The following is a 27,158-nucleotide window of genomic DNA, read 5'->3' on the forward strand; positions in this document are numbered from 1 at the left end:
GCGGAGGTTCACGCTCGCCGTTCGCGAACCGAAAATTGTATGTTCGCGACATCACTACTAATGAGTTTACCAAAGGAAGCAGTATAGATGGAGAACAGTAGGGGACCAAGGACTGAAGCTTGGGGGACACCAACAGAGAGGAGTTGGGGGGAAGAAGCAGAGCCAAAGAAAGAGCGCTGGGAGAGGTAGGAGGAGCACCAGGAGGGAGCAATATCTTGTAGACCGATATTGCGGAGGATGAGAAGCAGCTGTTTATGATCAACAGTGTTAAAAGTCGCAGACAGGTCAAGGAGAATTAGGATAGAGTAGTGACCACGAGATTTTGCAGCGAGTAGATCATTAGATACTTTTGTCAGTGCCGTTTCCACAGAGTGCTTAGCGCGGAAACGAGACTGAAGCGGGTCTAGCAGAGAGTTAGACTCGAGGAACTAGCAGAGAGTTGGACAGATCAGCTTGATTAATCAATAATCTATCATCCTTCAAAGGAAATTCTGCAGGGACATTAACTTGGGGGAGCAAGTGAATCAGAGGATTTTTCTAATCACAAACTAAGTGGACAAATCAAGTGAAGTGTCTACGAGTTCTCTGTCCATCAAATGATACCTATAATATGTATGAGACCGTTGTGTTTCTCCAACCAGCCTTAGTTATTGTTACTATTCATTATTTGATCAAGTTGACATTTTACTGTGTTTGTGTTTAAGTTCTTTTATACACGCTAATAATACACATAGAGGAAGAGTAATGGGTCAGAAGGTGGAATGTGACATTCCCAAACCTTCTGTCAGGGAAACATTTTTGTTATTATGGTTTTTTTTCCTATCTTCGTGAAAGTTCTAGAAATTCATTATAACTGCCATCACGATTTATGATCTTTCTTCTGACTAAGCATTTCCTTGTATGCATTGGAAACCATTTATTTCTGTCTTTAAACTGCGGGTTGCCTGCCAGCCGTAGACGGAAACAGTTTCTCCAAACATAAGTTAGCGATCGTGTAAACATTACATTTCAACTGTTTAATAGGACCACATATGAAGCTTTATAAAATATCAAAACATTAAAATTTCTGGCCAATGCCTTTTTTTTCTTTTTACAAGGATAAACATGAGCTAAACATCCACTCACGGAGGTTCACTTGAAATGTCCGTCTGGCTGACTTGCAAAAGTCATCATAATCATATGAAGTATGACTGGGAAGCATACATTGCGTTGTGGCAACCTTCAAACCAGTGTGACAACTGTGAAAGCAAGCAATGTACTTCAATAGTAATTAAATATGACTAAGGCAAATACTGTTAGAGTAAAATATTTTTCTATTAAAAATATGCAGCAAACTAGGGCTGGGTTACTGATGATGTTTGTTGTTATAAATACATTTAGCAAGACAGTGAAGCTGGATTAGTTACTGTCATTGTGTGTTGGCCAAACCTTATACAAGGTACATAGTGGTAAAGAGACAGCAGTGTTACAAAGTTTGTTAAGTAACGATCCAAACAAGACTCGCCCACTTTCTCCAAGAGTGACCTGGACTCCTGTTTTGCCAATACCCGTAATATTAAAAAAAAATAACCAAAAGTTGCAGCTGTTCTTCTCTATGCAGTGTTTGTTTACTGGTGTCCAAATACAGGTACTTTTCGTCCAAATACTGATACCTGGTTTCATAAAGTTCTTTGGAGGAGAACAAAATGTAACCTGGTTTTGGGCATCAATGAAGAAATATTGTATGAAGATGTGTTGACAATCTAATTATTTTACAGTATATTTTAGACTGTATGAAAGATCATGTAATGGCTTGGTATCTCCCATTCCTAGAAAGTAATGCCAGATCTCTGGATATCTGGGTAAGTGATTGACTGCTGGGCAGACCAGAATCGTTCTTCTGGATCCTTGATGCATCAGGCATTCAATGAAACGGGATGATCTCGAAGTATGCTCAGCCTTTAATGATTTGGCATCTACCTTTCTAGCTGAGTCAGTAATGTCCAGCCTGCCATGACATGTCAAAATAGCAAACTAGTGGTTCTTAACGTTTTTCTTTTTTTGGACAAAGACCCAAATTATGTGCGTGGCATTATCTTGGTAACCCATTCTTCAACTGCAACAATAGCTTAAAATGCTGTGTATTCTGCATTTGTGATATAAGATATACAAATAAAAATATGCAAACCACCTACATTAGGTTATTCGGTGTCCAAGAGGTCTCCGTAATATTGGATGAAGCAAGGCTGCTAGGGTAAATCATTGTGGGCAATTGCCATATGGATAGGATGTGTCTGTTCCAACACCTCAGGCCCCTCTAAAAATGTTGGGTCCCAATCCAGTGGTTAAGAACCACTGCACAGTCAAGGCACTTTTAGTTTCAGGAGGCAGGTAATTATTTTCCCACAAATAGGGTCTTGGAAGTTTGTTTCAGTTACAGCTGCAAGAGACTCAATTAAAAAGAGTAGGGAGTACTGCTTCAGGGTTAAACCACAAAGTGAATTTATTACAGGCAATGCTGGGGTTGTGACAAAGAATTACTACTGGGAGGTTACAAATACGGAATTTCTGGCCAGAGAACAATCAACTCAAGGTGAGTACACATCATCCAACAGTAAAAAGCTGTTAGTTAAAGGGGATCTCATAATAACAGGAAAGGAGAACTGGGCAGTTCATTTAATGTAAGGAGGGGTAAGGGACAGACGGACCTCCTGTTGGGAACTGGCTCCAGAGCCATCTTACTCTGACTCACAGCTATCAGGAACCTTCCCACCAGCAAAAAATACAACCATAGTATTAGATGGAACTAGAATACAATGGAACATAGTCTTTAGCATCAGGAAGAAAGACAGCTCATACCAGGATGCTCTAATAAATATATGATTAGCTGCAGGGGAACATGACGATACTAGCACAGGCATTCTATGGTATCAACATTTCTATACACTCGTATAAAAAAGCTTATCAACAGCAGTGGAATAAATCTTGTGCAGACTCTGGGTAGCAGTACACACCTGTCTTTAAAGGCATGGTTGTCACAATGACCAAGTAGTAGCAGACAATTTTAAATATAGAACTGATAATTATACAGCATCATTATTTGGCTTTTCACAACTGAGTGGAATTTATAAGGTAATTTATTAGAATATAGAACAGATATGAAATGGGTCGAAATCGATAGATTCTTATTTTTCAATTTTGTCTTTCCCTACAACTCTTATTATCAGCTTTCTCTTAAATGGCCACGGCGCCTGACCGGGCCCCTCTTCAGTGATACCGATCAGGTGGCCCTAAATGCTTGGGCCACCCGATCAGCAAATTGCCGCGGAACCCCAATTGGGAAACGCTGCCCTATATAATACTTTAAATAATATTTAAATTAAGACATTTTGTAAATGTCTCATTTGATTCACTATGCTTTACATCTATTTTGTGTTTTATTTGTTTTATTTTATATATATATATATATACATATATATATATATATATATATATATATATATATATATATATATGTATATATGTATATATATATAAACAAATAACAAATATATATATATATATATATAGTTCAGTCAGATATGATAACTAGAGATTTGCAGAACCCTGGCACCGAAGGAGTTATGTCAAAATATTTAAGTGCTGTTAATCTGGCATTTAATGACATTTACTATGAAACTTTCCTTAGCACTGGAAAGATAGAAATAAATAAATAAATTACTTTATTACAGGAATCAGTGCTTCATACTTCCACCAAGCATGTAGGTGCCTAATACAAAGCAGTATTGTCAGGTTTTTGTTTTTTATATAAATATGGATTTTTATAAAAAGCTAAATTACATCATGTTAGTAGAATTTTATTGTTTTAAATACAATCAATATGCAAAATACAGAGATATTGAGAGCTGATGCTAGCCAAAGTGTGCTAAAAGGAGTTTATAATTTATTCTAAAGTTAGTCAATCCACTCACATTCGTTATAAGGCTGTTGTAGTAGATTTAATGATCCATTAGAATCACCCCAAGATGCAAGTCTTCATGTTCTTCAGCTCCGCACTAGCATCACAATATCAGTGACATCATGCAATTAATTTTGCGCAATGGAAAAGGAATGTGATGACACAAGAGCACGTTCCATGCCCAGAATAACATCAGCAGGCAAATATTATTAGTTTCTGCTTATAAATAATAAAAAAAAAAAACAGAAGGTAATTAATGATACAAGATATGTTTTAGTGTAGTCATTTATTCTGAGGATTGGATAAGCATATCCCTGCACTGAATCTCAGTTTAACATTGTTTGTGTTGCTAGGTGAGTCTTTCTGTGTATGAGGTAACTAACTTTCAGTCCTGGCCAACTTTAGTAGTAATCTTTGTGCCTTATTTAGGTTGTGGAGAATAATTACATAAACATAAATCAGCAAGCATACATTAATACAGATTATAAACTCATGGACTATCTAGCTAATGTGTTTTGTATAAAAAAAAAAGCTTTAACCCCTTAAGGACCAAACTTCTGGAATAAAATTGAATCATGACGTGTCAGACATGTCATGTGTCCTTAAGGGGTTAAAGGGACACTATAGTCACCAAAATAACTTTTGCTTAATGGCGCAGTTGTGCTGTATAGATCATGCCTCTGAAGTTTCACTGCTCAATTCAGTGCCATGTAGGAATTAAATCACTCTTGTCTCTGTTTACTCAGCCCTGGCTACACCACCCCTGTGTGTGACTGACATCTTCCATGAAAACGAAATGGTTTCATTTTCAATCAGATGTAACTTACTTTAAAAGCGTTTATCTCTTGATCTGTAGCGGATCCCTTATGAGCTTGTTGAAGTGAATGGTCTTCATGACACACACTACCTGATACTGCAACATTCAAATACCCTGCTTCAACTGTATTTGGTAAAATTCTACCAATCCTTTTAACATTTTTTACTTGAATTTTTTTTTGATTACTCAGAAGAACTTACATATCAAGACTATTTTTTTTTTGCTGATTTTTTACACGTTTTTGTTTCTGGCAGTATTTCATTTTTTGTTGTCTTTTCTAGAGACTCTGCTACCATTTTAGGCAGGACTAACTATATTCCTTAGAATTAGTACGGAGTATGGTAGGATGCATATATATCACAAGCATATATCGCTTAACTTCGATCCATAATATACCCAGGATCCAGGTTTGATGAACTCTCCAAAAACTTTTTTGATGAATTTGTTCTAAGTTTTGTACATAATTTTTCACGATCAAGTCTTCCGGATGAACTATTGTTGCTTTTTGATCTATATATATGATGTACAGAATATGAACTCTACTTGTACAGTCAATAGTGTATATAATATGAATTCAGTTTTTTTCGGCCAATGAAATATTGGTGTATATAGATGAATTTTCATGTGAAGTGATGCACTAATTGATTGCCTTTAATATTTTTTTGTTTACACTATCCATTTAATACTTTTTGATTTTTTTGAGCAACATTTTGGAGTGCGGTATCATTCCTTTTATTGTTGTTGTATATTTTCATGTTGGGGTTAATAAAGGTGGGTAACCCTGACACCAGCACCCTTCTGCAGGTTCCGGTGCCAACATACATTTATATTTATCTGAAATACAGCCTTCATTATTTATGCCTCCATTGATTTGAGAATATAACATCCATAATGTAATATCACAGATAGAATTGTACAGTGCTGCGCAATCTTTTGGCGCTTTATAAATACCAGTAATAAATAAATAAAATGAACATTGAACACAACAAAATGCAAATAACAAATGGTTATCCCCCATTCAACTTATTAACAAGAGAGACACAAAAGCATGGTCCCTCTCAGACCCTCACAATACAGGTGGCAGTATGAGGGTTACTAATAAACAAGAAGACTGGATCCAGCCCACTTACCCTATAAACTGAGTCACTATCCAATCCCAGTTGTCAGTTAACACCTCCTAATATTGGGAGAGTTTAAGCTCGTTGAAGCATGCCATTTTTTTTTTTTTTTTTACCTGTCTGTCCACATTATATTTATACATCAATTACAAATAAACCCATTGTATTATTATAAAGCACTGAGGAAACTGCGACACAATAGAAAGAATAATAATAATAATAATTTATGGAATATTATTGTGGTGGAATCTCGGTAAAAATAAATTTAGTAGGCCGAGATTACCACGTGGCATGTGTACGTGCATATGCTGACGTATCGATCAGTTGGTTGCACGAGGCAAGATACGATCAGTAGTGTACGGAGCATGTGCAAGAATACAGGATATAGTATTCCCCCTCCTCCATTGTGCTGGACAAGCCATGCGGTCAAACAGGAAGTTAATTCTTATTTGTGTTGATTGGTTAAGAGAATGTGCGGGTGGAGCTTAATATGGGAGGAGTTATATGCCTATATAAGGAGCCTGCACTATTGTCCGGGGCTCAGAACTTGCTGTATTTTGGTGACATTAGTCCCTCTGAGTCCCGATCGGTGATCCAATAAAGAATCTCTTCCTTCCTGAAGAAACCTGTGTCCATCTCTCTGTGCTTGGCTTCCGTCAGTTTCTCCGGTATCATTTGGTGCATTGGCCGGGAAGCTCATCGTTCAACGGTAGCTGAGAGGCAGAGGCGTGAGACGGTCTATCTTTGCCCACGTTCTCTACGGCTGCACCCCTGAACTTCTGCGTGGACCTCCCTTCGTCTCGGCGCCACTGGGCCGTTGTCCAGGAGATCATCGGCCTCTACGTGAGAAGTGCTGGGGTGTCCCCGTCGATGAGTGTGAACTCAGGTTCAGGAACGAGGAGGTAAGATAACTGCTGTTTTAGACGGCAGGACCCACTAGGGGTATACCGATTGTGCGGTAGGCCCAAAGGGGTTTTGAATCTGTGTATCTGCCCCCTCTGTCGGAGGGAAGGAGCGAAGGCGCACCGCTCGATCGAACGCTCTTTAGTCAGACCGTTTGATTTGGTTAGTCAGGCGGGGTTCTGGTGTAAATAGCCCTAGCCGGACACCGGTGTCTTGTCTAGACTAGCGTTCTAGGGTGTATATTACGTTCGCTAGGTCGGAGGGACCGGGAGACTAAGCGGCGCCTGTGTAAATTCGGTTCGCTAGTTCTCATCCTATCTGGGCTAAGTGGGAAGGCGTGTAAATTTGGAACCCACTAGACTTTTGATAGTGCGACTAAGAGGCGCCTGTGTAAATTCGGTTCTCTAGCTCGCTATATATGTGGTGATTGGGCAGTGTGGCTAACCAAAACGGGTGTATATAGTTTTAGGTAGTCCATTCAAGGTACTGGCCAATAGTTTAGTTGGGAATTGTAAATGTGTTAACGATTGTTTTAGTAAAGTGTATATCTTGTTAGATAGCGCGAGCTCAGCCGTCTAGCGAGAGTGTTAATAGTGTGTTGCTGTATTATAGTGCACGGTACCATAACCCTGTATATTTACTGACACTGTATATAAGTACTAATCATTGTCGTCCATTGCATGTTTAACACCATAACCACTAATAATTGTATTGTGACCTTAACTTGTGCTTTGACCTATGCTAACCGTACTGTAACCGCTATTTGTAAAAGACGATGTTACTGGGGTGTGTTATAGACGGGTAATTCGTATATAGAGAATTATAGCGTGGGTGACTGTATAGTTACGCCAAAGGGCATAATATTGATTATATAGTGACTGGTGTAACAGCTGTGTGTGTACGGGAATTCCCTGAGTGTTTATTGTTATTGTGTACGTTTCACTTGGTAACCGTACCACGTGGTGCTGTTGCCAGAGGAAACGGGTGTGACTGTTGAATAGTACGCGTGTATAGTATTCGTTGTCGACGACGTTCCATTGTTAAGTATGGGTGCGTCGCAGTCAACGATTCCGGATCCCTTAGGTTGTATGGTGAAGAATTTTAAAAAGGGATTCAAAACTTGTGATTTTGGGGTTAAGATGTCTCCTGTACGTTTAGTTACTTTGTGCACTAGGGAGTGGCCTACTTTGGTTGCGGCATGGCCGCCACGTGGCAGTTTGGATCTAACTCTGGTACAGCGCTTACACGTGGCTGTATCAGGTAGGCCTGAACTTTACGGCCAGTTTCCTTATATTGACTGTTGGAGACAGGCCGTAAATGACTCGCCAAAATGGCTCCAGACATGCCACGAGGAGCAGTGTCGCCTCATGGTAGCTAGGACTTGTTCGTCCACTAGGACTGGTGTTAGGCCCATTTTGGACACGCCCCCTGAGTCCGAGATCCCTTTGCCGCCCCCTTACTTTCCGTTAAGAAGAAGTGACGCAAACGCAGGAAGCCCTGCACCCCTCCCCTCATTACCCTCATCCACTTCCGCTTCCTCCTCCAGTACAGGATCCACCCCCCCTCGTACTAAATCTCCCCTTCCGGAACCAGAACCCACCCCCATTAAAAACGAATATCCTGATTTGGCGCCACTTCAGACTTCCGGTCAAGCTTCATCTAGCTCGGCTCGAAGTGTTTTATTTACGACCTTTTCCCAAAACCAACCTCCCACATCCCCATACCCTACCTCTCCCCGACCGGAACCCATGACTGACGCCTCTCTACGTAGCCCCATCCAAACCCGACAGTTGACTGGTGCCCAACAATTAAAGCACTATCAGATGCCTCTTCGCCTAAATCCCGGGTCAGCTTATATCGATGCCGCAGGTCAAATGGCACACGCTGACCCAGTCTTCGTATATGTCCCATTTACCACTACCGACCTTTTAAACTGGAAGACCCATAATTCCTCGTATACTGAGAAACCACAAGCCATGACTGATCTGTTCACCTCAATAGTACAGACGCATAATCCGACATGGGCTGATTGCCAGCAGTTATTAATGACTTTATTTAACAATGAGGAAAGGACAAGAATAAATCAAGCAGCCATTAAAGCATTAGAAGATAGAGCCCGTGCTTTGAACCAAGCTAATCCAGCAGCATGGGCCGCAACACATTATCCCAACACTGATCCCGATTGGAACGTAAATGGTGCTGATATGGTTCAACTCAGAGCCTATAGAGACGCTATAATTGCTGGCATGAAAGCAGGAGGAAAGAAAGCCATTAACATGTCGAAGACAGTTGAGGTGATCCAGAAAAGCGATGAAGCGCCCAGTGTCTTTTATGACCGATTATTGGAGGCATACCGCTTGTATACCCCCTTTAATCCGGAAGACGCAGACAATTCCCGAATGGTTAACTCCGCCTTTGTCAGCCAAGCATACGGAGATATTAAGCGCAAGCTACAAAAGTTAGAAGGGTTTGCAGGTATGTCCATCACCCAACTAATGGAGGTAGCTAATAAGGTTTATATGAACAGGGATACAGAAAGTAAGAAAGAGGAAGAGCGCAAGATGCGTAAAAAGGCTGATATGCTAGCGGTAGCGATCGCAGGCGTAGATAAACGGGGCCCAGATAGAGGCAATAATAGATGGAGTAGGGAGCCTTTGAGTAGGGATCAGTGCGCGTATTGCAGGGAAGAAGGGCATTGGAGGAACGAATGTCCGCAAAGAGAGCAGTACGAGAGAGACCAACCCAGGGCAGGCTACGGAAACTTTAGAGGCAGAGCGAGAGGTAGAGGAGGCCCCGGAGGGAGTAATGGTTATAGAGGGAGTAATGGGAACAGAGGAAGTGTTAGGGAAGACAGGTATATTCCAGCAGCGCAAAGGTCCCGCGATAGAGAAGGTAGGGACTTCGTAGGATTGGCTGACACGGTCATGGAGGACTATTGATACCGACCGGGCTCCATCCCCCTTGGTCGAGCGGAGCCTATGGTCGATGTATCAATAGGGGGAAAAAGGAGTGCGTTCATGATCGACACTGGTGCTGAACACTTCCCCCTGGAACACCCCATTGCTGCCTGTTCAAAAGCCCGGTACAGATGAGTATCGACCTGTGCAGGACTTGAGAGCAGTCAATGATGCGGTTGTTAGTATACATCCAGTTGTACCCAATCCATATAACCTGCTTGCTTTAATTCCGGGCGGGGCTACTTACTTCACAGTCTTAGATCTCAAAGATGCCTTCTTTTGCCTCCGAATTGCCGCAGAAAGTCAATGTATTTTCGCTTTCCAATGGGAGAACGCTGTAACGGGCTCAAAACGCCAAATGACTTGGACAAGACTGCCCCAAGGGTTTAAAAATTCACCTACCCTATTTGGTTCAGCCCTAAGTCAAGATCTACTGGATTTCGAGTCTATCCCAGGAGAATGTGTATTGTTACAATATGTAGATGACTTGTTGATAGCAGCAGTTACAAAAGAAATCTGTCAGCAAGCAACGCACAATCTACTGCACATTCTCTGGAAGGCAGGATACAAGGTGTCCAGGAAGAAGGCTCAGTTGTGTTTGCCAACTGTCAAGTATCTGGGATTCCATATCTCTGAAGGTCAAAGGATTATGGGGCCAGAGAGAAAAGAAGCTGTCTGCCAAATACCAATACCCAAGAATAGAAGACAAGTGCGAGAATTCTTGGGGGCAGCAGGCTTCTGTAGGATATGGATTCCCAGCTATGCGATACTAGCAAAACCTCTGTACGCAGCTATCAAAGGTACAGAGCACGACCCCTTCTTATGGACCCAAGAACAGCAAACGGCATTTGAAGATGTGAAGAAGGCTTTGATGAGTGCCCCAGCATTAGGTCTACCTGATCACACACGACCATTCTACTTATATGTACACGAGCAAAGAAGAATGGCTGTGGGAGTATTGACACAGTACTTGGGATCATGGCAAAGACCTGTTGCCTACATGTCTAAGCAACTGGATGCAGTGGCCAGCGGACTTCCACCTTGTCTAAGAGCCGTAGCTGCAGCCGCCCTGCTAGTAGCTGAAGCCGATAAACTCACTCTGGGTCAAGAACTTTATGTACGAGTCCCACATGCAGTACAGACGTTGTTGGATTACAAAGGAAATCATTGGTTTAGTAACAGCCGTATGACCAAGTATCAAGCAATGTTGTGTGAAAACCCAAGAGTGCATTTAGAGACTGTAAACACCTTAAATCCAGCTACCCTTTTGCCACAACCTACTGAAAGTCAACATGATTGTTTGGAAGTAATGGATGAAGTATTCTCAAGTAGACCAGATCTTCGTGATTTTCCCATCCAGAACCCCGATGTTCAATATTATACCGACGGCAGTAGTTATGTGAAAGAAGGGATCCGCTATGCAGGATATGCAGTAACAACAATAGACAAGGTGATAGAAGCTCGGCCACTGGCGAAAGGAACATCAGCACAAAAGGCAGAATTAATAGCACTAACACGAGCGTTACAATTGGCTGAAGGTTTAAGAGTGAATATCTATACGGACTCTAAGTATGCGTTTTTAACCACTCATGCCCACGGAGCTTTGTATAAAGAAAGAGGACTACTGAATTCAGAAGGCAAAGAAATCAAGTACGCAGCTGAAATCCTACAACTATTGGAAGCAGTGTGGGAGCCGAAAGAAGTCGGTATCATACATTGTCGAGCGCATCTGAGAGGAGATGGTGATGTAACCAAAGGAAATCGGATGGCAGATAGTGCAGCTAAGCGTGCTGCTGAATCAGGAAGACAGGAGTATGTGGGGCATATAGCTGCTCTAATACCAACCCCACTGTCTCAATGGACTCCAGTTTATACAACTCAAGAAGAGGAGTGGTTAAAGACTGAACCGGGAAAGTATTTGGAGAACAAGTGGTATCAGCTAGAAGATGGAAGAATAGTCATACCAGCATCACTAGCGGTAGAAATTGTCCAAAATTATCACAACGGGACACATTCTGGGAGAGACAGTACTGAAGAATCTCTCAGGAAACATTTCTACATACCAAGATTGTCCAACTTGACTCAGGCCATTGTACGCAGATGTGTAACGTGTGCTAAGAATAATGCAAGACAAGGACCAGTAAAGCCACCAGGAGTCCAGTTTATGGGGGGACTCCCCATGTCCGATCTACAAATAGACTTTACAGTGATGCCTAAATCGGGTGGACATCGTTACCTGCTGGTAATTGTGTGCACCTATTCAGGCTGGGTAGAAGCATGTCCTACTCGTACAGAGAAAGCAGGAGAAGTTGTGAGATTCCTGCTACGAGAAATAATACCCCGATATGGACTACCCTGTTCTATAGGATCGGACAATGGTCCAGCTTTTGTTCACCAGTGCCTACAACAACTGACTCATATGCTTGGTATAAAGTGGAGGCTTCATACTGCATATAGACCCCAGAGTTCTGGTAAGGTAGAGAGAATGAATAGAACTATTAAGAACCAGTTGGCTAAAATGTGTCAGGAAACCCAACTTAAGTGGAACGTTCTCTTACCTATAGCTCTATTGCGAATCCGCAGTACCCCTACCAGAAGGATGGGCCTCTCTCCTTTTGAAATTATGTATGGACGACCACCTCCCGTACTTGGTAACTTAAGGGGGGATTTGAGTCAGTTGGGAGAAGGAATTACTCGGCAGCAGGTTGTAGAGTTGGGTAAGACTATGGAGGAGGTACAGAAATGGGTACAAGATAGATTACCTGTGAATATTTATCCCCCTGTTCATAGTTATCATCCAGGAGACCAAGTGTGGATTAAAGAGTGGAATAATGTACCGTTAGGGCCCAAGTGGAGAGGTCCTTATGTTGTTCTTTTGTCTACCCCTACAGCGATAAAAGTAGCAGAAGTGACTCCGTGGATACATCACTCCAGGGTTAAACCAGCAGCAGTCGATTCTTGGCAAGTTACAGCAGATCCAGAGAATCCCTGCAAGATCCGGTTGAAACGCACTACTCAGTCGGAGTAACGAGGAATTATTGTGGATTACAAATTTTATTGTTACAGGTGTGAGTGAGAAGGCCATAATAAAGCCTGTCCGCTTACCAACACATAGTGTATAAGCCAGGAAAGTCTCGAAGGGACACCTGTGAAGACGAGCAGAACTCCATTCCCTGCAGCCCTCACATCCTGGAAGCTGAGGTTCCATCGCACGGACGAAGACTGAGGATGACGGCGAAAGATGTGCTTTTGATTGTGTTTATTTATATGTGTTTTTATATTCAGGAAGGTAGAGGTACCGACACTCCTAGCTGTGAGGTATGCATTAAGACTACGAGAACAGGTAACCATATTTCCCAAACCCTAATTTGGCATTCACAATACGAGTGTAAAGGAGATGTATCGAGATGTAGATACTTAAATATAGACTATAGTGTGTGCCATTTAGGAGTAGGAGAACCTAAGTGCTTCAGTCCGGAGTATCAACCTCGTACAATTTGGTTGACTCTCAGGAATGGAGATCCTCAGGGGACCCTAATTAATAAGACGGTGTTAGAATCCGTACATTCTTCGGGTGTTCTGCTATTTGATGCGTGTAAAGCGATATCGAGTGGTAGAAAGCCGTGGAATGTATGTGGGGATCTTAGATGGGAGAGGACGTATGGGTCTAATGATAAATATATTTGTCCCAGTAGTAAAAATAAATATGTAAGTCCTAGATGCCCAAATAAAGACTATAACTTTTGCCCATATTGGTCTTGTGTGGGGTGGGCGACTTGGGGACAGACAGTAGATAAAGACATGATAGTGACTAAGTTGCCGACTAGCCCTTATTGTAAGTCTATGGAATGCAACCCAGTCCATATACTTATTAATAACCCCGACAAGTTCCTAGATAAGTATGGCAATTTATTTGGGTTTCAGATATACGGGACGGGTTTAGATCCTGGGACATTATTGTTTATAGGAATAGAGACTGATACGGTATCCTCCCAGACTCATCAAGTATACCATTCCTTTTATGAAGAGATGAGTATAGATAATAAGATCCCCCATAACGCTAAAAACCTGTTCATTGACCTAGCTGAAAGTATTGCCGGTAGTCTTAATGTTACCAACTGCTATGTGTGTGGAGGTACTAACATGGGAGACCAATGGCCTTGGGAAGCAAAGGAGGTAATGTCCGGTTCTGAGGCAGTTGACCAACTAATATCTACACAAGCCGATTATCATTTGAGTGTTAGAGGTAAATCTGAGTGGAGATTAAAGACCTCCATCATAGGTTATGTTTGCATAGCAAGGAAAGGAATAATGTATAATACTTCTGTAGGAGAATTAACTTGTCTAGGGCAAAAAGCTTATGATGATGATACAAAGAATACAACTTGGTGGTCGGCTTCAAATGTCTCAGAACCATCTAACCCGTTTGCTAGATACGCCAATTTAAAGGATGTGTGGTTTGATCTATCCATCACATCTACCTGGAGAGCCCCAGCAAATTTGTACTGGATCTGTGGTAAGAAAGCCTATTCGGAGCTGCCACAGGACTGGGAAGGGGCATGTGTGTTGGGTATGCTCAAACCATCCTTCTTCTTGTTACCGATTGAAACAGGTGAGACTTTAGGTGTTAAAGTGTATGATGTGAATCATAGGAAGAAAAGGGGACCCATAGAGATAGGCACCTGGGAAGATAATGAATGGCCTCCCCAGCGTATCATAGATTATTATGGGCCAGCCACGTGGGCTGAGGATGGTACCTTTGGTTATAGAACCCCTATTTATATGCTCAACCGCATTATAAGATTACAGGCGGTGGTTGAGATTATCACTAACGAAACATCACAAGCGCTCAATCTTCTAGCGAAGCATAACACCAGGATGAGGACAGCAGTCTACCAAAATAGATTAGCCTTGGATTACCTTTTGGCAGTAGAGGGAGGTGTATGTGGGAAGTTTAACCTAAGCAATTGCTGTCTTCAAATAGACGACGAAGGGCAAGCAATAGCTGAGCTTACTAGCCATATGGTTAAACTAGTGCATGTGCCTACTCAGGTATGGAAAGGGTACAATCCAAGTAGTTGGTTTGGTAGCTGGTATGAGTGGTTTGGAGGGCTTAAGGCAGTGGTAGGTGGAGTCCTACTGATTTTACTGTTGTGTCTACTCCTACCGTGTCTTATACCCTTAGTAGTTAGGTCTGTGCAAAGCCTGATAGGAAGTATAGCAGAGAGGAAGGCTGCTGCACAGATAATGGCGATATATAAGTATAAGGCTCTAGATCAAGGAGAACCAATGCAGGAAGATGAGTGTTAAAAGATTCACATCATAAGATAAGTCTGGTCTGGTTCAAGGTAACTTGCGGTGTAAGCAAAACTAAGGTTATGTGATGCCTCAAGTAATTGTAAAATATCAAGAGGCATCAAAGGGGGGAATGTGATGGAATCTCGGTAAAAATAAATTTAGTAGGCCGAGATTACCACGTGGCATGTGTACGTGCATATGCTGACGTATCGATCAGTTGGTTGCACGAGGCAAGATACGATCAGTAGTGTACGGAGCATGTGCAAGAATACAGGATATAGTATTCCCCCTCCTCCATTGTGCTGGACAAGCCATGCGGTCAAACAGGAAGTTAATTCTTATTTGTGTTGATTGGTTAAGAGAATGTGCGGGTGGAGCTTAATATGGGAGGAGTTATATGCCTATATAAGGAGCCTGCACTATTGTCCGGGGCTCAGAACTTGCTGTATTTTGGTGACATTAGTCCCTCTGAGTCCCGATCGGTGATCCAATAAAGAATCTCTTCCTTCCTGAAGAAACCTGTGTCCATCTCTCTGTGCTTGGCTTCCGTCAGTTTCTCCGGTATCATTATCACCTCCCAAGGAAAAGAATGAAAACATTGTGATCGGCTGGGCAACATCTTGATCTGGTGACATATCTCTGTACATACAGGAAACACTTGGGATTTTCCAGTAAATGGCAATTTCAAATGAGAATTTGTTTTTATTTTAATTTGTGAAATTATTTTATTTTTTAATATGATTATTTATATAATGCATTCAAATGGTTGTGATATGGAGCATGCTATAGTGGTTATGGTGCTTGGAGTGTTCCTTTCACTGGGAATGTAGAGAAGTAACCGGTGTGTGACCAGAAAAGGTGAAGGATTGGAACGGGAGTCTTATATTGTAAGCCAAAATAGACAAACTGGTAAAAAAAAAAAAAAAATCTCCATCTCAGATAATTTAACAGGCCTGTTATTACAGTCCAATACCTGCAAGCCACCTGCTACTGCACCACAATTCACATCTTAGTAAATAAAGCCACATTACAACATTCTGCATTTAGCCTAAAATTACCAATTAGGACTTTAATCATCCAGTATTTTAATATATATCAACTGCTTTAAGAAGAGATTAATTAAAACACAATGTTACTATATGGTCAAATATTTGCAGTTTTATATTTTCCATTCTTACACATCCTGTATATATGCTCCACCTAAAAATGCACATTGGATCGTTGGGTGGCGGTCCCTTTAAATGCGTGACGTCATACAACGCCGACCAACACGCTCAAAGACCTTGAAACCGCTCTATCTTCCACTCCAGTCAGCTATAGGATGAGGCGACCGCGGTATGCCTGATTACAGATTTAGCAAGCGTCAACGCCGTGTATAAGAATACACGTGTTTATCATACCCGGCCATCGGATGGGAGCATAAAGATATTCACTAACAGGGTTTTTAAAGATTATTACATCCTATCTTTTGAAAAGGCAAAGAGAAAGCCACCCATGGGGGCCTTTTATTCCAGTGTCGCAGAGTAACATGCTGGAAGTGCTGTCCATGTGAGAGAACTCACTTGTCTCTATATACATCTATGGGGTCGTGCTAATGTCACGGATAACTTCTGCTTATCGTGCATTCATACAAACGGTTTATTTCAGTGACTAACGTGGAATTATTATTATTTTTTTACCATAATGAATTCTAACAAAGTTAGATATTTAATATTTTTCCAATATTTTGGGACAAAGTATAGGTAGGTGCCATTATTTTAAACATTTCAATGTCATTTGTTCCTTTTCTTTATAGCTGGAAGAATATCATAATACGTTGACTTTACATTAAAGGAGAATATATTTGGTACAAACATATACTTTGTTTAGCTGATGTTTATTTTCAAGGGTTTGTAGTATGTTTATGAACTCCCTAATATGGAGTATATTTTAATTTAGTTTCTTTTATACATAAAGTAAAAGATCCATAATGGTATATGTTGTAATTAATGAGGCATGCATGTAGTTGTTTAGTGTAATGGATTAAAAAAAAAAAGAAAAAATAATTCTATATATGCACAAATTTAACAAGGTGTTATGAAAGGCAAAATCTGTTTAACCCCTTAAGGACACATGACGTGTTACATGTCATGATTCCCTTTTATTCCAGAAGTTTGGTCCTTAAGGGGTTAAAGAATGTTTGACATAATTACATTTTAATAGCCCAATGGTTTTACAAAAAATAAGCCCCACTTACTATAACAATCTATGCTTTTATCAGGTTATGCAGTTATAGTTGTGGTGATTTCCAAAGGTTTGTCCAGCTATCACCCCACACTTACTGTATGCTGTCACCAGCGTGCCCCCAAGCTGTACCACCCGCTAACTTGCACAATCTTTATCACAGCTTGTACTGCAGCACTCACCTGCAAGTTTAATTAGTTTCGTTCATCCAAGCTTGAGGAAACCATGTCTAATGAATGGAACAATCCAATGTTAAAAATAAATGTATTTATTTCTAAAGTTGGGCTGGTCAATTTTTTGGGGTTAGTTTTAAGGTCCTTCACTGGTTAATTAATTAAATAAAATAAAAAAGTTATTCATATTTTTTCCAATGGCGAGACAGTCATCCTTGCGACTTCACTTTACCCTGGGAATCATCAATATGATTGGGCCAATCCAATGTTTCTCAAGAAAAAAAGCATTGGGTTTATAGTGCAGTTTCCGCACACTACAAATAGAATGCTGTTCTAATCCAATTCTTTTCAATGAGAAGCAATCACTAGTTCTTTGAACTAGCCTTTTTGTTGCTGCATTCCAGGTTTTGTATGAACACTTTTTTTCAATATTTGTGGAGTATTTTATTTTTTTTTTCCCCTGGAAATCTCCTGATTGTGCGATTTTATTCTTTTGTTTCTTGAGATTGATTATCCAGCTTAAATTGGATCTGATATCTGTTAGTTCCTAATAAAGTTACATTATGTGATTTAAAGTTGCTATATATTGTGTATTTGTATTTTTTGTTTTTCCATTTAAAAAAAATATTCTCGCGACTTTGATTTACATATATTTAAAGCAGAACTGTGATTTCTCTGGAAATGACAATTCATTGTTTCCACACTACAGTAAATGAAACAAATCACACCTCAACTGCACCAATGTGTTTAACCCCATGATGGCTTAGGTGGGAATATACAAAGAAAAACTGTACAAGCACGTGTCCATCTGTACATAATTTTAGTAGTACTCATTGACTTGCACAGGTTGATTTATATTACATGTTGTGCCATGCAGCCCTAGTAATTGACCCGCTTAAGGACCAAACTTCTGGAATAAAAGGGAATACCGACATGTCATGTGTCCTTAAGGGGTTAAAAAACAAAACTAAAACCCTCTTCTCTTTTTTATCCCATAACCTTGTTTTTACAAAAATAAAGAAAAATTGATATAAAAAAAAAAAACCAAAAACTAAAGTGATGTTTAAAAATATGAAAAATCCTAGGTAGAATTAATTGGCTATTGGCATGTGCATGGGCTAGGTAGAGATGTTCTGTTTTATCATCCAGAAGTGGTGGCATTACCTGTTACACAAATTCAATGATCATTCTAAAGAAGATATCCGCTGTCTTATATCCGACTTGTTTCATAGTCTCCATAATGCACAAAAATACACTGAACGCTAGCCATCTTACATAGGAAACAAGTAGCTCCGCAGATCCCTTACATGAGATGAAAATGGCCATGCTGAATCTCAAATCTGAGCTTTGTATCTAATATTTGAATCGGTACTGATCCTAAATCCTGGTCATGGGGAAATGCTTGTATTAGTAAACCTAAAGGTTTAACAAAGCTAACAGATAAAATGGAATGAGAACGTCTGCTTTTAGTCTCTTTGTGAAGATTGGTAGGAGCATGACTGGTTAGAGGTACCAAGGTAAGTGTCAAACCATTTAAAAATGCTGCAAATACATACTGTGGGACAGCACCAGGGGTCACTTGGCACCAATACAGCAGGCTGTAGTGGTGTTGGTGCTTGGCATGCTCTCTAGGTTATCACAATATGTGGTTAGATCTTATATAAACAAGGAGAATAGAAAGTACCCAATAATATAACACCGGAGAACTGTGTATAACGTTGAATAGGCGGGAGTCGTGGCACCCTGAGTAATGTCTGATATGTATTAAAGGACCACTATAGGCACCCAGACCACTGCAGCTCAATGAAGTGGTCTGGGTGCCAGGTCCCCCTAGTTTTAATGTTCACACTACAGGGTTAATCCAGCCTCTAGTGGCTGTCTCCCTGACAGCCACTAGAGGCGCTTCTGCGATTTACACTGAGTAAATCCCACTTTTTTGATGCTGGATGTCCTCACGGAGTCCAGCGTAAAACAATATCCCCATAGGAAAGCATTGAGTAATGCTTTCCTATGGGCGGGTTTGAATGCATGTTTGCCTCTGGCCGCGCATGCGTATTTGGCTCCACTCGGGAGCTGACGTCGATGGAGAAGGAGAGGTCACCAGTGCCGAGGGAGCCCGGCGCTGGATTAAGGTAAGCAAATAAATGGTTAATTAACCATTTATTCGCCGTGGAAGGGCACCTAGTCACACTCTATAGCGTTAGGAATACATACGCGTGTTTTGACTTTTCCTATGGTTTGAGTTTTCTTAATTATAATATTAGGGTAAGCAGAATAAAATCCCTTTTTCAAAATTTTGAAAGTTTGCTTCAGAAACATGTTAATTATCACCGGAGATTAATCTTTTAGAAGGGTTACAGTTACTGTAGATATAGTTAAAGAAAGTTCAATTGTAGTGGGGTTAGAAAGTATTATTTGGCATTTGCATCTACTATGTTAAATGAAACATTAAAATATTTCTTTAGACCAAAACAAACACTCTCCCAGCATTTGAAGCAGTGTTTGTGATTTATAAATATGCTGTAGTTTTCTTGTGTCAATGGAAGGTTCGGCTATTTATTGGTTTATACAGTAATCTTAGCAGCTAATAAGAGGGTGAGTTCATATTTTTTTAAATGTATGAAAACACATTTTTTTTCATGTAGACTGTTTCAAATGAAACTCACTTAGCTTTATGTTTGAACATTGAAGTTGTTATAGTTTGTATGTGGCCTACGTATTCAAAGGTTCTATGTTGCCATTGTACAGCGCTACGGAATCTGATGGTGCTATATAAATAATAAAATAATAATAAGACCTATTCGTTTTTACTGTTATATTATATAGTTTATATCCTTGTATGTCCATCTTACGTCACCATAGATATCCCTGGTGGTTGTCAAATTTCATTTCCATTTTCTATTTTTTAAAATGAAATATTACTAATTGCAAGCTGTCCAAATCTTGCCATAACTCAGAGACCAATTTATTTTTTCTACCACCATTTCAGTAAGTGACCTGAATTTGTCTTTTTCTTTACTTTTAGTGGAGTGGTGGAGACACCTGTCACACAGTCTGTTCTAGGTGTGCAGAACTATTTGCAGGTGAGTTTCAATTTAATCACTTGTCTCCTAGAGTTTGTTATATTGACGGCCAGGGTTATTAAATAAATTGAGAACTGTCATTAACGGACTAGGGAATTTGCCATTTCTAGGCTAAAACGGCCATATTGGAATATTAACAGAGTACACTTCTTTTGGGGACCTGACATTGGTTCTAGTGGTGAAAGGACACAACAAATGTACTGAAATATTTTTGTTATTTTTATGTAACTAGGTTGTGGTGGTGATGAGGGGGAACACTAATCCCCTGGTAAGTTTTAGTGTTAAAGCATGTGAAAGAGTGGGTGACCCCATTTTACTAGTAGAATCTATAATGATCAGATATAATGTTGCCCATAAATAACAGCATGGTTTAGTATATGTAATACGGAAAATACAAGTTTAGACCACCCAAGTGCAGTGTGTAAAGGATAAAAAATATATAAAAGGATAGTTACTTCCTTTTCCTCGGTCAGGTATAGCAAAAGGATTCCTCTTAATCCTCAGTACATATAGAAACAAAATAAGAGATATACCTAGACCTAAACAATAGAAAAAAGCACGCTCATAGGGGATTACGTAAATTTACAAACAGCCCCTTCTTTATATGTCACACTCACAAAATTTAAGTAGTTTTCAAGCCCATCAATTGAGTAGATTTTCACGAATTCCTCGTAGTTGGAATAGTGGATATTACATGTAAAAGATAAAAGATAGCATAGTATAGCACTGTTGCAAAAATATAAACCTAGTCTTAAATTAGAGGGGCAAAGGTTTAAAAATGATATCATGAAGTATTACTTTACTCAGAGGGTAGTTGATGCATAGAATAGCCTTCTAGCTAAAGTGGTAGAGGTTAACACAGTGAAGGAGTTTAACCCCTTAAGGACACATGACATGTGTGACATGTCATGATTCCCTTTTATTCCATAAGTTTGGTCCTTAAGGGGTTAAACATGCTTGGGATGGGCATTAGGCTATCCTAACTATAAGATAAGGCCAGGGACAAATAAAAGTATTTGGATAATTGGGCAGAGTAGATGGGCCGAATGATTCTTATCGGCCGTCACATTCTAGGTTTCTAAGTAAAACCCTTCCTTTATTTTCTGAAGTATTAGGAGCTGAACATCTAAATAGGTAGGTTTAACATGCTACCACTAGGAATACATGTTTGTATTCTGAACGCTAGTGTTCTGTAAAAGATGTGTTTTCCTACTGATAACTAGCCTATACTGACAGCCTTTTTCTTTCATTCACATTGTTTAGATTACTTTATAACTGTTTACAAGATCTGCATTCTTTGTTTGTGTTACTTTATCCATGATTAGATCCATTTACCTAACATTCCAATATTATTATTGTTATATATCAGAAATGAAATCGGTCGATGTCCGCACTTTACACTTCACACCTTCCCCACTGCTTACCAGTTGCAGGAAACATAAGAATCTGCCAGCGACTAATACTGATAAAGGTTTCCGTGTATGTCTGGAACAAAACCTCAGAGGATTCCAAAGTTAATGACCGTTTAATTAAATAAAGGAAAATGCATTGCTATGTTAGGCAGCTCTGTGCCACACTTCTCCTTCTGGTGCCCGCTGCCTGCATCACCTGCTAGTAATTAAGAGGATCCCCCATTTCCAAGCCCATCGTTGCTGTAGTTCTCCGCATACAATAACAGACAGAGAGTGAGAAAAGGGTCAGGTGGATTTAACAGGTGTGTTACAGCCTGGCAGGTGGCCAAAGGGCTACTTGTTTAAACACGTTAACCTCTGCGCTGCCATATTTATTGTAACAAAAGGACTGTGCAAATTAATTGACTGCTGTTCCTAAAACATTATATTAAAGGGACACTATGCATTATAACCACTTAATTAAATGTAAGTGTTTATGGTGTCTGGAGTCGCCCAGGTGCTGGCTTGCCTCCATTGGTTAAAGGAACACTATAGTCACCTAAATTACTTTAGCTAAATAAAGCAGTTTTAGTGTATAGATCATTCCCCTGCAATTTCACTGCTCAATTCACTGTCATTTAGGAGTTAAATCACTTTGTTTCTGTTTATGCAGCCCTAGCCACACCTCCCCTGGCTATGATTGACAGAGCCTGCATTAAAAAAAAACTGGTTTCACTTTCAAACAGATGTAATTTACCTTAAATAATTGTATCTCAATCTCTAAATTGAACTTTAATCACATACAGGAGGCTCTTGCAGGGTCTAGCAAGCTATTAACATAGCAGGGGATAAGAAATTCTTAATTAAACAGAACTTGCAATAAAGAAAGCCTAAATAGGGCTCTCTTTACAGGAAGTGTTTATGGAAGGCTGTGCAAGTCACATGCAGGGAGGTGTGACTAGGGTTCATAAACAAGAGGATTTAACTCCTAAATGGCAGAGGATTGAGCAGGGAGACTGCAGGGGCATGTTCTATACACCAAAACTGCTTAATTAAGCTAACGTTGTTAAGGTGACTATAGTGTCCCTTTAATTGGGGAATTCTCAGACAGGGGTGCTGCTGATAGGCTAAGAGTGCTGGATTTAACAATTTGGTGATAAACCAATGGTTCCCAAACTGCAGGATGCCGCGGAATGTTTCCCCCGGTGCTATGATTAAAAATTACTACTGAACAGGGGCCCGGTAGCGGTCTTAACCCCTTAAGGACCAAACTTCTGGAATAAAAGGGAATCATGACATGTCACACATGTCATGTGTCCTTAAGGGGTTAAAGTACCGCAGCACCCGACTGGACCCCTGTTCAGTAGTAATGTAATGTCGGCCTGCTGGGAGCAAGTGACAGGCTGCCAGCGTCCTGCAGGGAGACAGCGCGGGAGGAGGTAGCCGCAGCATGAGGGGAGAGGAACAGAAAGAGCTTCAGACCCCTCACTCCCACCAGCGGCAGGACTCCAAGCCACCTTCCTGGCACATAAGGTAAGCTGAAGGGAACAGGAGGGTGGCTGGAGATATATAAAAATAAAAAATACCACTTGTGTGTGTGTGAGTATGAGTGTGTGTATGTGTATGAGTGTAAATATGAGTGTGTGTGTATCAGGGTGTGCATCTGTGTATATATATATATATATATGTCAGTGTGCTTCTGTGTCAGGGTGTGTGTTTTTATGTCAGTGTGTGTATCTGTGCCATGGTGTGGGCATGTATCAATGTTTGTGTATGTTATGGTGCATGTGTTTATATGTCTGTGTGTGTATGTGTCGGTGTATGTATATGCATCTGTGTGTTAATGTGCATGAATATCTGTGCATGAAGCTGTGCATGAAGTATGTATGTATGTGGTAGTGTATGTGCATACATCCAAGCAGTCAAACACCAGCACAACATACAAGCACACTCCTGCAATCTAACACAAATTTAATATACAAACATACCCCTGCATTCAAACTCAAAAAAATATGTACAAACACACCCCATTACTCAAACAAATACTTCACACAAATGTTCATCCACATTGAAAAGTGAACATTACATTCAGACACACCCCTGTATTAAAACACAATAACTCTATACAAGCATCCCTTCAAACACCAACACTGTACGTTACACTATAGCGCCAGTAAATGCTGCAGCGCTGTACAGATATACAACCTAGAAGTTTTGACTTGGGGTGCCTTGGAAAAATACTGAAATATTAAGGACGCCTTGAACCTAAAATGTTTGGGAACCACTGCGATAAACCATGCATTAATGGTTTCACCCCTAGGCTGGTGCCTGAGGACATCCTCGCCCCATAACAACTTCAATCCATTGAGGTTGTTATGGTGCCTGGTGTGTCCCTCTAAAGGGGAACAGTCACATCCTAGAATTGTTTATATTATTTGTCCTTATCACCTATATTTAACAAATATGTTTTTTTTAAGGGTAGAAAAAGTAAATGTAGAAATCTGCACCACTACATATGTCTTATCCCAGAGTTGCGCTCCTCCATCCTGTCTTTCATTTTTATGAGTTCTGCCTTTTGCATGTCGTAGAACCAGAAACAATACTTCCATTCCTTCTCCTATGCAATGTGTGCCTTGACTATGCCTGAACTGACCGGGCTTGTGGCATCAATTCCTAAATCTCTATTATACATTTAGAGGGACACTATTATCACCAGGAAACACTTTATCTCAATGAAGTGGTCTTGGTGCAGCGTCCTTGTCCCCTTAAAGCGGCACTGTCATGCCGAATCCCGTTTTTTTTTTTTTAAACCCCCCTCCCGCCTCCACTACATCCAATTGACCCCTTAGTCACCCCCAAATGCCCCTAAGCCCCCTATATTACCTCTTTTTTATTCTTTATTTTCTGCCCCGATCTATATTAAGGGTGCCGCCATCTTTGTGTGGGTTGGTGAAGTCCCTGTGGGACACGTCATCTGCCGACACTAGATAGCCTGTGAGATTCCCGCACATGCCCAGTGAAACACCTGGACATGCGAACGGGAATTTCATCTATTCATTCATTCATCAGACAGACGAATGAATGAATAGAAAAATCAGACGAACAAACTAACACTGTGTATCAGTGTTCGTTTGTTCGTTCGGTTTATTACAAGGAGGGCGCTACTGGCGTGCAGCTCCCTCCTTGTAATATGTAAAGATAGAAGCGTCAGGGAGCAGTGCTCCCCACCACTTCATAAGCCCCCCAGGTCCCTCCCTCACTCTATGGGGGTCAATATGACCCCCATAATAGCATAAGGGAGATTAAAATGACAAAGAGCACTCTGATTGGCTTAAACCCACCAATCAGAGTGTTCTTAGCCTAATTGCAGGGCGGGGCAAGGCTTTATAAGCCTTCCCCCGCCCTGCGGAGCTCGGTCTGCGCGGAGCCCTCCATGGGTGAAGATGGATTATTTTTTTTGCGCTCGGGTTGTTTCTTTTTCGGCAAGTTTTTATTTTTGCGCTGGGTTTTTATTTTGCGCTCTGGTTTTTTTTTTATTTTAAGTTCGACGGGTATAATGGATTTTTATTTGCCCTTTTTGGGGGCTGAAAAATTAAGATTTTAGAAAAAAGAAGACTTTAAATGGTAAGTTTAATTTTACTTTAAAGGGTAGTAATTTTATTCCCCCCTCACTATTTTTTTAGGGTGAGGGGGGTAGGTAGGGGCTTTTTTATATGGGTGGGGGGGTGGGTGACTAGGGGTGGGGGCCGGGGTGGGAGGAAAGTAGGTCCCCCCCTCATTATCATTATGGACCCCACCCGCCGCACAGGGGTGGGGGCCTGGAGGGGAGGACAGTAGGTCCCACCCCCTCATTATCTTTATGGCCCCCACCCGCCGCCCAGGGGTGGGGGACGGGGGGGAAGACAGTAGGTCCCCCCCTTCATTACTGTTGTGGCCCCCACCCGCTGCCCAGGTGCGGAGGGGACAGTAGGTCCCCCCCCCTCATTATCATTATGGCCCCCACTCGCCGCCCAGGGGTGGGGGCCGGAGAGGGGGAGGACAGTAGGTTCCCCCCTATTGTAATTTATGGCTCCCACCCACCGCGCAGGGGTGGGGGCCGGGGGGAGGACAGTAGGCCCCCCCCCATTATCTTTATGGCCCCCACCCACTGCTCAGGGGTGGGGGCCGGGGGGGGGGCAATAGGTCTCCCCCTTATTTTACTTTAGGGCCCGCACCAGTCGTTTAGGAGTGGGGGCCAATAGTTTTTTTTTGGTTTTTTTTACAGTGAGCAGCCACAGGCTGCTCACTGTTTACTAGACATGCCCCTACTCGCGGTATAGCGAGTAGGGGCAGCATTTACTAATACTAAGTAATCTTTACTTAGTATTAGTAAATGTGGCTGAAAGAGTCTTTCAGCCTTTTGGTAGATAGCTCCCTAATACCGTGGGAATTAGGGAGTCATCTACTAAGCGGCTGCAAGATGCAGCCACGGCACAAATTAAATCGGAGTTTCATTCATTCGAATGAAATTCCGACACGAACAAAGTGCCGAATTGCGTTCTAAAACAAACGAACATACTGTTCTCATTCAGTTAGAACGCAATTCGGCAGTTTCGGCTAAAATGACAGGAAGCATCGTGGGAACAGGGAGGAAAGGTAAGAATTATGGGAAAATTGCTCTGACCTGCGGAAATGAAGCACACTTTGCTCCTCCGTTGGTCAGAGCTGGTCAAGCGGACTAATCCTCCATAAGTCAAAGAGTCCCTACTTTGTCTTATGATTTTAAAGACAACTATAGCAGACAGGAAGAAACGGAGAACAGATCCTGACAGAGGGGGAGAAGAGGAAGAGATTGAGGAAAGGTAAGTTCGGCATGACAGTGCCGCTTTAACCATTCAATGTAAAACATTTCAGTTTTTTTACTGACAGCCACTAGAGGCGCTTCTGTGGCACTGAGTAGGACTGAGTAGTGCTTTCCTATAGGGAATTTTGAATATTCTAGGGGGAGCATTGGATTGGTCTACGGCCTCCTCTATGATGTTGCCTGGGGAGGAGAGCCTTGGTGCCTCATCAAGAGAAGCTAAAAACGGGTATTTAACCCTTTCAAAGTCGAACGGGGCAGAGGGGGACCTAATACTACTAGGGACAAGAGCACTATACTGTTAGATTACAGATTTATATTCCCAACATTATAGTGTTCCTTGAAAAAAATAAAAATAACAAATAATCAGAGCATGACATGAAAAAAAGTTTTACACAAGTTACATTGTTTGTGATTT

The 27,158-nt window shown here is 41.1% G+C and overlaps 1 protein-coding gene across 2 annotated transcripts in view; it reads left to right on the plus strand.

Moving 5' to 3' along the window:
* The first annotated feature begins 16,690 nt into the window (after positions 1-16,690).
* PUSL1 (pseudouridine synthase like 1) overlaps positions 16,691-27,158 on the plus strand; it is a 71,670-nt gene continuing 61,202 nt past the window's right edge. For both annotated transcript variants that reach the window (XM_063437215.1, XM_063437214.1), the window contains exons 1-2: positions 16,691-16,772; positions 20,452-20,509. In XM_063437215.1, the coding sequence (XP_063293285.1) occupies positions 16,714-16,772; positions 20,452-20,509 (117 nt within the window). In that variant the 5' untranslated portion in view covers positions 16,691-16,713. The remainder of the gene's footprint in view (positions 16,773-20,451; positions 20,510-27,158) is intronic.

This window comes from Pelobates fuscus, chromosome 11 (genome assembly GCF_036172605.1).
Source record: "Pelobates fuscus isolate aPelFus1 chromosome 11, aPelFus1.pri, whole genome shotgun sequence".
NCBI classification, from domain to species: Eukaryota; Metazoa; Chordata; class Amphibia; order Anura; family Pelobatidae; genus Pelobates; species Pelobates fuscus.